General features: G+C 39.1%; 1 protein-coding gene and 1 pseudogene across 1 annotated transcript in view; one reads left to right on the top strand and one right to left on the bottom strand.

Moving 5' to 3' along the window:
- Positions 1 to 13822, top strand: part of Dpy19l2 (dpy-19 like 2) — a 159851-nt gene that overhangs the window by 83420 nt on the left and 62609 nt on the right. Inside the window, exon 14 of the mRNA XM_021171758.2 lies at positions 155 to 256. Coding sequence (XP_021027417.1) covers positions 155 to 256 — 102 coding nt within the window. The remainder of the gene's footprint in view (positions 1 to 154; positions 257 to 13822) is intronic.
- LOC115031952 (cysteine-rich perinuclear theca protein 1 pseudogene) lies at positions 2613 to 3264 on the bottom strand (annotated as a pseudogene).

Raw genomic sequence — 13822 nt, 5'->3', positions numbered from 1 at the left:
TACACTCATCTCTGTGGATTTTTGATTCTGAGGCACACGTATACTTCTTGTAATTACTTACACTGTAGACGTTTGGTACACTTAGGCGATATTTATCTATCAATGGCTACACCATTTGTTTAATTTTCATTCATTTTGCCTCATTTTCTTTCAGATTCGCCTGAGTGACCTTATAGCAGCCAGGATACTAAGGTATACAGATTTTGATACCTTAATATACACCTGTGCTCCTGAATTTGACTTCATGGAACAAGCGGTAAGAATGCTTCTCTATTTTTCATCCTCTGCACACATACAATGATTTTGTGGTATGCTAGCTTTCCATTTAGTTTGAAACAAAATAAAATTTGTACTTGAAAACACACAACTTACTCTTTTTCTTGTAGAGTTTGCTAACCATATGGCATTTATCACCAATTTTATCTATAAAACAGATGCCTAGATGCATCTGAAAACACTATGGATGATAATTAAATCAGTGAAGTGAGAAAAAGTCTTGAATGAAGTAATCACTATGTTTACAAATAATTCCCTTTGAGCAATCCGGGCCATTGAGATTTCAGTTTTAGAAAAGTGAAATTAAAATTCTTTTTTTTTTATATACCTCAGTACAGGGCCAAGAAGAGGGAGTGGGTGGGTAGGAGAGTGGGGGGTAGGAGGGTATGGGGGATTTTTGGGATAGCATTTGAAATGTAAATGAAGAAAATACCTAATTAAAAAAAGAAAATTAATTAAAAAAAAGAAAAAAAATCTTTTTTTTAAAGACTTTTTTTTTTTTTTTTTTTTTAAAGAAAGTTGTAACAGGTTGTTGCCTAAAAAGGCAAAGGACTAGTGAATGTAAACAAATAGAATGGCAGATCAGTCATCTTTTAAAAAGACTCAAGCTAAGAGCCTTTAAATCATTGCCTTGCTGGAGGATAATGGACTAAGAGGACAAAAACCATATAACAATTCTTTCATTTACATTGGAAATAACTAGACACATTGGCTCATATGGGTCCTTAAAGCCCCAATGAAATATTTTTCCTCAATATGGGGCTTAATTTTCTTTTTAGGCTCTGGTTCTGTCTTTGCCTAGTACCCACAAATTCTAAGTCAACATAATGACATTTTATTATCTCTTATCTCATAAATCAGAAACTGTTATTGATTACAAATTCTCTGTTAGCTGGTTTATAGTAGGGCTTCAGAGAGAAAAAAAAGACTTGTTTCTTTTAAAATAAATTTACTCTTTAATCGTTTTTTACAGTCCAGACTTTATCCCCCTTCAGGTTCACCATCTAACTGTTCCACATCCCACATCTCCTTCTCCCATCTCCAAGAGGATGTCCCCGACACTCTACCAGACCTCCCTACTCCCCGAGGCTCCAAGTCTCTTGAGGGTTAGGTGCATATTCTCTGAGTCCAGACCTGGCAGTCCTCTGCTCTATGTGTTGGAGGCCTCATATCAGCTGGTGTGTGCTGCCAGGTTGGTGACTCAGTGTCTGAGAGATCCCAGGGGTCCAGGACAGTTGGGACTGCTGGTCCACCTATAGGAGTGCCCTTCTCCTCAGCTTCTTTCAGCTTTTCCCTAATTCAGCCACGGGGTCACCAGCTTCTGTTCATTGGTTGGGTGTAAATATCTACATCTCACTCTTTCAGCTGCTTATTGGGCCTTTCAGAGGGCAGTCATAATAGGCCTGTTTGTAAGCACACCATAGCATCAGTAATAGTGTCAGGACTTGGGACCTCCCCCTGAACTGGATCCCAATTTGGGCCTGTCACTGGACCTCCTTTTTCTCAGGTTCTCCATTTTTGTTCCTACAGTTCTTTCAGGCAGGAAAAATGCTGGGTCAGAGTTCTTGACTGTGAGAAGGCAACCCTATCCCTCATTTGATGCACTGTCTTTCTGCTGGAGATAGACTCTACAAGTTCCCTCTCCTCACCATGGTGAATTTCATCCAAGGTTCCTCCGTTGGAGATCTGAGAGTGTCTCAACTCCCAGGTCTCTGGTACATTCTAGAGTGTTCCCTACCTCCTACCTTTTGGGGTTGCCTGTTCCCATTCTTTCTGCTGGCCCTCAGGGATTCAGTCCTGTTCCTCCCAGTACCTGATCATGTTCTCCTCTTACCCTCCCTGTCCCCTTTCCCACTCAGGTCCCTCCCATTCTCCCACTTCCTGTGATTGCTTTCTTCTCCCTCCTAAGTGGGATCAAGGCATCCTCACTTGGGCTCTTGGGCTTGGTAGCCTTCTTCAGTTCTTTGGATTGTATCTGGGTATTCTGTACTTTTTTTTTGTCTAACATCCACTTATTAGTGAGTTCATATCATGCATGTTCTTTGGGGTCGGAGTTACCTCACTCAAGATGCTATTTTCTAGTTCCATCCATTTGCCTGCAAAACTCATGATAACCTTGTTCTTAATAGCTGAGTGGTATTCCATTGTGTAAATGAACCTTATTTTCTGTATCTATTCCTCTGTTCTGGGACATCTGGGTTGTTTCCAGCTTCTGGCTACCACAAATAAAGCTTCTATGAATATAGTGGGACATGTGCTCCTGTAGCATGGTGGCATATCTTTTGGGTATATGCCCAAAAGTGCTATAAATGAGTCTTCAGGTAGATCTATTTCCATTTTTTTCACATCTGATTGATTTTATTTTCACCATCATACAAATTAATTTGTGGTGAAGAGTGGCCTTGACAGGACCACAGCTCAGCTCCCAGACCCGTTCACTGATATTTCATGGGTCTTTCTTTGGACCCGTTCGGGGTCTAGGAGCTGGCCAATTCTCCATTCGGAGCCGGGTCTCTGTCAAGGTATGGTGGAACTTCCTCTGGCTCAGACACATTGGCATTCTCATGAGAGAACAATGCCACTGTAATCTCGCTTGGCTCCAAAGGCTCAGTCGGTTCCGGTTCGATCAGCTCCAGTTGGCTCCGCTCCAGTTGACTCCGCATCAATCGAAGTTCAGTAGCACGCTTGATTCGTCTCCTAATTCTCCTTCGAAGTGATTGTTCCCCCTTCTTTGTAATCTTTAATGTAGTTCTGCTACGAGAACGAAGACAGCAACAACAGGAACGAGAACGAATTAAGGAGTGACGAGATTTCTTGGGAAGCTTAGATCTAGGGTTTCGCTTCTTATTAAGCTTGAATCTTTTGGCGGCAGTCTTCTTAAGCTTTGATCTTTTGGCTTTGGCAGCGGCGGCTGCTGCTGTTGCTGCTCTAGACCAGTGGACTTTCTTGGCCACCCGAGTCATAGCTGAGCTCTCCAGGGACTGGCCCCAGAGCTCTGAGCACCCTGGTTATCTACCTGTCAGAACAATGGTGGGCCACACCCCTCAGCCCTGATTGGTCAGCAAAGCTCTCCCTAGCCAAAGGCAGCTAAGGAGTGACTGAAACCTCACAATGCCCTACCTCTGACCACTTTGAGCTTGAAGGGAGTCCAGATCAGACTGCCCGAGAATCTCAGATATCCCTTATTTATCAAAAAGTGTCACTTTCATACACTTTCTAGGGGGTCAATATACTAGAACTACAAAGTCTTGTTGAAAATAGGCTTTACTTAAACCTCTGGAAGATGTTTTAAGCTTTCTTCCTTCTTCTTATACTAAATTAGACTGTGCTGAAATTCTGTGCAAGTTTGCGACTTCATTTAATCCCTACTCTGTCCTTTTGCTTACACTGACTTTCCCTTAGTCTTCTCATTGTATTTTAGATATTATACCTAATCACTACTCAAATAGGACACTATTATGAGTACGTTGATATAAGGATCATCTACAAGTAGTAACGGCAAAAAAAAAAAAATGTGTCCTATAAAGGCATATCCTGACTTACAACAACAGCAAAAAACATATGTATTCCATATTGGCATCACCTTACCTATTACAATTTGGCATCTAAGACTGCCTTATTTTTAAATTCCTAGTTTAAAATAGATGGGCTTTTTTTTTTTTTTGTTTTCTACCAGCACTGTCACTTATTGACAGGAAGTAGAGTGAGCTGCCCACGGTGGAAGGTTATATGTTCATTTGCTCACATTATTGAAATCTGTCACACTACTTTTTATTTATTTTTTATTAGATATTTTCTCTATATACATTTCAAATATATTTTCTCTATATACATTTCAAATGCTATCCTGAAAGTTCCCTATACCCTCCCTCCACCCTGCTCCCCTACCCACCCACTCCTGCTTCTTGGCCCTGGCATTCCCCTGTACTGGGGCATATAAAGTTTGCAATACCAAGAGGCCTCTCCTCCCAATGATGGCCGACCAGGCCATCTTCTGCTACATATGCAGCTAGAGACACGAGCTCTGGGTTACTGGTTAGTTCATATTGTTTTTCCACAGGTTGCAGACCCTTTTAGCTCCTTGGGTGCTTTCTCTAGCTCCTCCATTGGGGGCCCTGTGTTCCATCTTATAGATGACTGTGAGCATCCACTTCTGTATTTGCCAGGCACTGGCATAGCCTCATACGAGACAGCTATAACAGGGTCCCTTCAGCAAAATCTTTCTGGCATATGCAATAGTGTCTGGGTTTGGTGGCTGATTATGGGATGGATCCCCGGGTGGGGTATAAGAATTTGAACATTTTTTGAGTGCTGTTCAGTCAATTGAGATTCCTCTATTGTAAATTCTCTGTTTAGTTCTATACCCCATTTTTCATTTTTTTTTTGTTTGTTAGCATCTTGAGCTCTTTATATATTTTGGATCTTAGCCCTCTATAGGATGTGGGGTTAGAGAAGATTTTTTTCCCAAACTATCAGTTGCCAATTTGTCCAATTGGCTATCTCCTTTGCCTTATAGACGCTTTCCAGATTCATGAGGTCCCATTTATCAATTCTTGATTTTAGAGCATGAGCCATTGGAGTTCTGTTTAGGAAATATCCCCCCATGTGCCAATGAGTTCAAGGCTCTTTCCCACTTTCTCTTCTATTAGATTCAGTGTTTTATGTTGAGACCCTTGATCCACGTGGAGCTTTGTGCTCAAGTACACAGATATGGATCTATTTTCATTCTTCAACATACAGTCTGCCAAATAGACCACGTTATTGAAGATGCCTTCATTTTGTCTATTGTATATTTTTGGCTTCTTTGTCAAAGATCAAGTGTCCATAAATGTGTGATTTTATTTCTGGGTCTTCAATTCTATTTCATTGATCAACATATCTGTCTCTGTACCAATACCATGCAGTTTTTTTTTTTTTAAATCACTATTGCTCTGTAGTATAGCTTGAGGTCAGGGATGGTGATTCCCCCAGAAGTTCTTTTATTGTTAAGAATTGTTTTCACTATTCTGAGTTTTTTGCTTTTCCAGATGATTTTTGAGAAATGCTTTTCCCATGTCTTTGAAGAATTGTTTTGGGATTTTGATGGGGATTGTACTGAATCTGTAGATTGTTTTTGGTAAGATGGCCATTTTTTTTAATACTTTTTATTAGGTATTTTTCTCATTTACATTTCCAATGCTATCCCAAAAGTCCCCCATACCCTCGCACCCACTCCCCTACCCACCCACTCCCACTTTTTGGCCCTGGTGTTCCCCTGTACTGGGGCATATAAAGTTTACAAGTCCAATGGGGCTCTCTTTCCAGTGATGGCCGACTAGGCCATCTTTTGATACATATGCAGTTAGAGTCAAGAGCTCCAGGGTACTGGTTAGTTCATAATGTTGTTGCACCTATAGGGTTGCAGATCCCTTTAGCTCCTTGGGTACTTTCTCTAGCTCCTCCATTGGAGGCCCTGTGATCCATCCAATAGCTGACTGTGAGCATCCACTTCTGTGTTTGCTAGGCCCCGGCATAGTTTCACAAGAGACAGCTATATCTGGGTCCTTTCAGCAAAATCTTGCTAGTGTATGCAATGGTGTCAGCGTTTGGAAGCTGATTATGGGATGGAATCCTGGATATGGCAGGCTTTAGATGGTCCATCCTTTTGACACAGCTCCAAACTTTGTCTCTGTAACTCCTTCCATGGGTGTTTTGCTCCCATTCTAAGAAGGGGCAAAGTGTCCACACCTTGGTCTTTGTTCTTCTTGAGTTTCATGCGTTTAGCAAATTGTATCTTATATCTTGGGTATCCTAAGTTTCTGGGCTAATATCCACTTATCAGTGAGTACATATTGTGTGAGTTCCTTTGTGATTGGGTTACCTCACTCAGGATGATGCCCTCCAGGTCCAACCATTTGCCTAGGAATTTCATAAATTCATTCTTTTTAACAGCTGAGTAGTACTCCATTGTGTAAATGTACCACATTTTTGTATCCATTCCTCAGTTGAGGGGCATCTGGGTTCTTTCCAGCTTCTGGCTATTAAAAATAAGGCTGCTATGAACATAGTGGAGCATGTTTCTTTCTTACTGGTTGGAACATCTTCTGGATATATGCCCAGGAGAGGTATTGCGGGATCCTCCGGTAGTACTATATCCAGTTTTCTGAGGAACCGCCAGACTGATTTCCAGAGTGGTTGTACAAGCTTGCAATTCCACGAACAATGGAGGAGTGTTCCTCTTTCTCCACATCCTCGCCAGCATCTGCTGTCACCTGAATTTTTGATCTTAGCCATTCTAACTGGTGTGAGGTGGAATCTCAGGGTTGTTTTGATTTGCATTTCCCTGATGATTAAGGATGTTGAACATTTTTTCAGGTGCTTCTCTGCCATTCGGTATTCCTCAGGTGAGAATTCTTTGTTCAGCTCTGAGCCCCATTTTTTAATGGGGTTATTTGATTTTCTGGAGTCCACCTTCTTGAGTTCTTTATATATATTGGATATTAGTCCCCTATCTGATTTAGGATAGGTAAAGATCCTTTCCCAATCTGTTGGTGGCCTTTTTGTCTTATTGACGGTGTCTTTTGCCTAAGATGGTCATTTTTACTATGCGAATTCTGTCAATCCACAAGCATGGGAGATCTTTACGTCTTCTGAGATCTTCTTTAATTTCTTTCTTGAGAGACTTGAAGTTATTGTCATGCAAATCTTTCCATTTTTTTAATTAGAGTTACCCCAAGATATTTTATATTATTTGTGACTATTATGAAGGGTATTTTCCCCCTAATTTCTTTCTCAGCCTATTTATTATTTGTATAAAGGAAGGCTACTGATTTATTTGAGTTAATTTTATATCCATCCACTTTCCTGAAGTTGTTCATCAGCTGTAGAAATTCTCTGGTAGAATTTTTTTTGGGTTGCTTATGTATACTATCATATCATATGCAAATAGTGATAACTTGATTTCTTTTCTTTGCCAATTTGTATCCCTTTGACCTCCCTTTGTCATCTTATTGCTCTATCTTGAACTTAGAGTACTATATTGAATAGATATGGGGAGAGTGGACATCTTTGTCTTGTCCCTGATTTTAGTGGGATTGCTTCAAGTATCTCTCCATTTACTTGAATATTGGCTGTTACTTTGTTGTGAGTTGCTTTTATTATGTTTAGTTATGGGCCTTGAATTGCTGATCTCTCCCATACTTTTAATGTGAATGGGTGTTGTATTTTGTCAAATGCTTTTTCAGCATCTAAGGAGATTATCATCTGATTTGTTTCTTTGAGTTTGTTTGTATCGTGGATTACATTAATGGTTTTTCTTATATTGTACCAACCTTGCATCCCTGGGCTGAAACAGTAGGTTTGATTATGGTGAAGGATAGTGTTTATGTGTTCTTGGATTCAATTTGCAAAAATTTTATCGAGTATTTTTGCATTAATATTCATAAGCAAAAGTGGTTTGAAGTTCTTTTTTGTTGAATCCTTGTGTGATATAGGTATCAAAGTATTTGTGGCTTCATAGAATGAATTAGGTAGTGTTCATTCTGTTTCTATTTTATGAAATTGAGGAATATTGACCTTCAATATTTTTTGAAGGTCTGGAATTCTGCACTAAAGCCATCTGGCCCTTGTTTTGGGGGTGGTTTTCAATGACTCTTTCCATTTCCTTAGGGGATATGGGCCTATTTAGATAGTTTACCTGCTCTTGATTTAACTTTTGTATGCGGTATCTGTCTGGATAATTATCTGTTTCATCTAGAATTTCCAGTTTTATTAAGTAAGGTTTTTGTAGTAGCATCTGCTGATTTTTTGAATTTCTGCGGTTTCTGTTGTTATGTTTCCTTTTCATTTCTGATTTTGTTAATTGGATACTGTCTCTGGGCCATTTAGTTAGTTTGGCTAGGGGTTTATCTATCTTGTTGATTATCTCAAAGAACCAGCTTTTGGTTTTGTTGATTCTTTGTGTCAGTCTGTGTGTTTCTATATGGTTGATTTTGGCCCTGAGTTTGACTATTTCCTGCAGTCTACTTCTCTTGGGTGTGTTTGCTTCTTTTTGTTCTAGAGAGTTCAAGTGTGCTGTTAAGTTGCTAGTGTAGAATCTCTTCAATTTCTTTACCTGGCAATTAGTGCTATGAATTTTCCTTGTAGCACTGCTTTCATTGTGTCTTATAAGTTTGGGTATGCTGTGTCCTCATTTTCATTGAGTTCCAGGAAGTCTTTAATTTCTTCCTTTATTTCTTCCCTGACCAAGTTATCATTGAGTACAGAGTTGTTCAGTTTCCATGGGTATTTGGGTTTTCTATTGTTTTTATTGTTATTGAAGGATGCATGGGATTATTTCAATCTTATTGTATTGGTTGTGGCCTGTTTTGTGACAAATTATATGGTCAGTTTTGCAGAAGGTACAGCAAGGTGTTGAGAGGAAGGTATATTCCTCTGTTTTAGGGTGCAATGTTCTGTACATATCTGTTAAATCCATTTGGTTCATAACCTTCACTAGTTTCACCATGTCTCTGTTTAGTTTCTGTTTCATTGACCTTCCCATTAGTGAGAGTGCTTTGTTGAAGTCACCTGCTATCATTGGGGGGTTTTCAATGTGTATTTTGAGCTTTAGTAAAGTTTCATTTATGAGTGTGGGTGCCCTTGCATTAGGCACATATATGATAGAGTTGAGACTTTCTCTTGGTGGATTTTTTTCTTTGATGAATGTGAAGTATCCTGTCTCATCTTCCTTGATACATTTTGGTTGAAAGTCTATTTTATTGGATATTAGGTTGGCAACTCCATCTTTTTTCTTGTAACCATTTTCTTGGGAGACTTTTTTTCCCAGCTTTTTACACGGAAGTAGTGACTGTCTTTGTTATTGAGTCATGTTTCTTGTATGCAGCAAAGAGCTGGGTCCTGTTTGCTTATCCAGTCTGATAGCTTATGTCTTTTTATAAGAGAATTGATTCCATTAGTATTGAGAGATATTAAAGGCAGACAATAGTTAATTCTTGATATGTTTGTCTTTGTAGGTGCCACTACTTGCATCTGATTCTCTCCTTTTGGCTTTTTTTTTGTGACATGATTAACATCTCATTTTTTCTTTGGTGTAGGTACCCTCCTTGTGTTGGAATTTTCCTTCTAGACTCCTCTGTAGAGCTGGCTTAGTAGCTAAATATTATTTAAATTTGGTTCTTGTCCTGGAATATTTTTGTTTCTCCATCTACGTTGATTGATAGTTTTGCTGGGTATAGTAGCCTGGGCTGCCATTTGTGTTCTCTTAGAGTCAACATGACCTCTCACCAGGCTCTTCTGGTTTTTTTGTGTCTCTGTTGAGAAGTCTGGTGTAATTCTGATAGGTTTGGACCTTTTTTCTTGCAGCTTTTAATTTCTTTCTTTGTTCTGTGCATTTAGTGTTTTGATTATTATGTGACAAAAGGACTTTCTTTTCTGGTCTCATATATTTAGTGTTTCTATAGGCTTCTTATACATCTATGGCCATCTCTTTCTTTAGGTTGGGGAAGTTTTTGTCTATGATTTTGTTGAAGACATTTTCAGGTCCTGTGAGCCAGGAGTCTTCACTCTGCTTTATTCCTATTATTCTAAGATTTATTCTTTTCATTGTGTCCTGGATTTCCTGGATGTTTGAAGTTAGTCATTTTTTATGTTTTGAATTTTCCTTGACAGTTGTGTCAGTATCTTCTAAAGTATCTTCTATACTTGAGATTCTCTCTTCTATCTCTTTTATTCTGTCAGGCAATGGCTGACCTGTTCTTATAGAGTCTCTCTGACTCAGTACTGCAAAATTTCTCCACCCAGCTTGCTAAGTTCCCACTGGCAGGCCGTTACCACACCAGCCCCATGCTTCAAATCCCCACTGCCTTTGTGGTGCACATCAGGCAAACTCAGGCTTTGCCACTGTACTTTTCTCTCTTGAACCCAAAACACCACACAAACTTAGTTCAGAAACAATGGCAACTCAATTGCTGGGTGCAACAACTAAAATCCTAATCTTGTAAGCCTTATTAAATCTAAATCCTCTGGTGGAAAATCCTAATGGATCCACCATTGAAATTGGGCAACACTAGTAATTACATCCTGTTCTCATGCTATTCTTGTCCAACCCCCCCCCATCTCCTCTTCTTCCCTTCCCCTATTCAACCCGGAAGTCCCTACTACTCACCCAATGATTTGTTCCTTTATTCACTAGGGGATGGTTTAAAAGAAGTCTCCTGAGTACATGACTTACTCCTCATCCACAACCCCTCTCATGAGAGTAGAATTAATATAAAAATACAAACACTACCAAGCCCACCCACAGCACATGTTAGTTTCTATAGTGGCTCCTCTATATCCTCATACATCCCACCAGTGGTGTATGAGGGTTTCCCTTTCCCCATGCCCTCTCCGGCATTTTTTGTTGTTTTCTTGATAATTGCCATTCTGACTGGAGCGAGATTCATGAAAATGTGAATGTGGATCCCATTTCAAATATCTATTGTCATTTCCACTTCTTATTTTAGAGACATATTATTTAGTTTATCAGTTCATTTATTGGTTGGATATTTTGGTGCTTATTTTTTAAAGCCCTTCATAGAGTGTAGATTTTAAGTTGGTGCCTGACCTGGCAATCATTTCCTTTGTCATATAGAAGCTTTTGGATTTTATACAAACCCACTTGTTAGTTCTTGAGATTATTTCCTTTGCAAGTGAATTCTTTAAAGAGAGCCCTTGCCTATGTCTATCTTGAAGTATGCATCTGCGTCTCCCTCTAGCAAGTTCAAAGCTTCAGGTCTAACATTTGGATCATGTGAGGGATGAATAGTTGTCTGGAAGGTAGCACCATCAGTATCGGGTCACATGGCTTTCTTTTTGTTTTTCTTTTGTTATTTTTATTGTTTTCTCATATACTATATCTCAACTACAATTTCTCCGCCCTTCACTCCCTCCAGTCTCTCCCCACTACCTCTCTCTCCCTTAGACCCACTCCTCTTCTGTCTTCCCTCATCAAAGAGTAGGCCTCCCAGGGACGTCAATCTATCATGGCATATAACAAGAAGAAAAAAAGCGCCTACAAGTAGAGTCCAGAACAGCCCCTGCTTTCACTGTTAGGATTCCCACAAGAACATCCCAACCATAACATACTTGCAGAGATTCTAAATCAGACACAAACAAGAAGCTTCCTGATCTGTAAGTCTCCATGAGTCCTGGTCAGTTGATTCTGTGTGTTACATTCTTCTGATGTGTCCCTGACCCATCTGGTTCCTCTGATCCTTCCCCTCTTCCACAGAACTCTCCAAGCTCCACCTAATATTTGGCTATGGTACTCTACATTTCCTTCCAACAGATGCTGGACAAAGTCTCTCTGGTCTCTTCAATGACTGTTCTGCTAGGTTCCAGTCCTAGAACATTCTGCAGGCAGGACAAACTGCAGGTTGAAGGTTTTGTGGCTCAGTTGGTGTTTCAGTCCCTCCACTTGAGGCCTTGCATGGTTACAGAAAATGGCTTGTTCAAGTTCTTCCTTCATAACTAGAAGTATTTCCCAGAGTTATTCTCCTAGGTTCCATAGAGTTTCCATGACAACCAGGTTTCCACCTTGCCCCTGAAATGTCCTCCAATTTCAGCCATTTCCCCTCCCTTATCTCACTACACCTCCTCTTCCCACCTACTTCTGGCCTCACTTGAGAAATCTACTTCCCAATTTCCAGATACATCTTTGTGTCCCCACTTAATCCCTCCCTCTTACTTAGCCTCTCTGGGTCTGTGGCCTGAAGCATGATTGTTTTTTTTACAGATATTATACACTTATAATTGAGTGCATATCATGTTTGTCTTTCTGAGTCTCGATTACCTTAGTTTAGGATGATTTCATTTCTATTTCCATCCATTTCCGTGTGAATTCCATAATTCCCCATTTGTGTAAATGTACCATATTTCTGTATACATTCCTTGAATGAAGGAGATCTAGGATGTTTCCCATTTTTGGCTATTATGAATAAAACTATTAGGAACATAGTTGAGCAGATATTCTTGTGGTATCATGGAGCATCAGTGTGGTTTACCTGGGTCTTGAAGTAAATGAATTTCCAATTTTCTGAGAAACCAGCATATTTGTTTCCAAAGTGGCTGTAAAAGTTTGGACTCCCAGTAGACATGGTGCAATGAAGGAGTATCTTTGCTACACATCCTTATTATCATGGGCTCCCCACCCTCCTATTTTTATCTTAGCCACTCTGACAGAAGGAATAAGATAGAATCTCAGAATGGTTTTGATTTGCATTGTCCTGAGGGCTAAGGATGTTGAATGTCCCCTTAAGTGCTTCTCAAACATTTGAGATTCTTCTGCTGAGAATTCTCTGTTTAGATCTGTTATAATTAGATTATTTGAATTTTTGATGGCTAGTTTCTTTAGTTCTTTATGTATTTTGACTATCAACACTGTCAGATGTAGGGTTGGTGAAAGTCTTTTCCCATTCTGTAGTTTTGCCATTTTGTCCTATTGATTTTATTCTATGCCTTTCAGAAGATTTTCAGTTTTATGGAATCTCATTTATTTATTGTTGGTCTTCTATTGATGTTCTGTTCAGAAAGTTGTCTCCTTGCCAATTTGCATTTAAGGCATTTTGCCCACTTTCTCTTCTATCAGGGTCTGTCTATCTGATTTTATGTTGTAGTATTTGAGCCACTTGGACCTGAGTTTTGTGTAGGATAAGAATCTATTTGGGTTTTACATGCCAACATGGCAATTAGACTAGTGATATTTGTTGAAGATGCTTTCTTTTTTCCATTGTATATTTCTGGCTATTTCATAAAAAAAATCATGTGTCTATAGGTGTGTAGATTTACTTCTGGGTCTTTGATTCTATTTAATTAATGAACTTGTTTGTTTTAATGTTAATACCATGTGGTTTTTTTTTTTTTAATTTTTATTACTATAGCTCTGTAGTATAGATTGATACCAGGGAGGGTGATACCTCTGGAAGTTTTTCTATTGTGCAGTATTTTTAAAGATATACTGGGTTTTTTTCTTTTTGTATGTGAAATGGAGTATTGTTCTTTCAAGGTCTGTAAAGAATTGTGTTGGAAATTGAATATAGACTGTGTTGAATCTATAGGTTGCTTTCAGTAAAGTGACCATTTTTACTATATTACTCTTTCCACTCCATGCACATAGGTGACCTTTCAATTTTCTGATACCTTCTCCAATTTCTTTCTTCAAAGACTTGAAATTATTGTCATACAATATTTTCACTTATTTGATTAGAGTTACCCCAAAATATTTTATATTGTTTGTGGCTATTGTGAAGGGTGTTTCTCCCCTGACTTCTCTCTCAGCTGTCATTTGTATATAGGAGGGTTACTGATTTTGTTGTTGTTGTTGTTGTTTTAGTTAGTCTTATATCCAGCCACTTCAATGAAGGTTAACCAACGCTGTTTCATTAGTTTGTTGTATTGTTCTCTTTATATCTACTTCATTGATGTCACCCCTCAATCCGATTGTTTACTGCTGTTTACCTCTTGGGTGTCTTTGCAGCTTTTTGTTCTAAAGCTTTCAGGTGTGCTGTTCAGTTGCTAATATGAGAGC

This window comes from Mus caroli, unplaced genomic scaffold (genome assembly GCF_978045245.1).
Source record: "Mus caroli unplaced genomic scaffold, Mus_caroli_1 scaffold_11, whole genome shotgun sequence".
Lineage (NCBI taxonomy): Eukaryota > Metazoa > Chordata > Mammalia > Rodentia > Muridae > Mus > Mus caroli.
The sequence above is the reverse complement of the archived record's forward strand: the minus strand, read 5'-3'. Positions and strand labels throughout refer to the sequence as shown.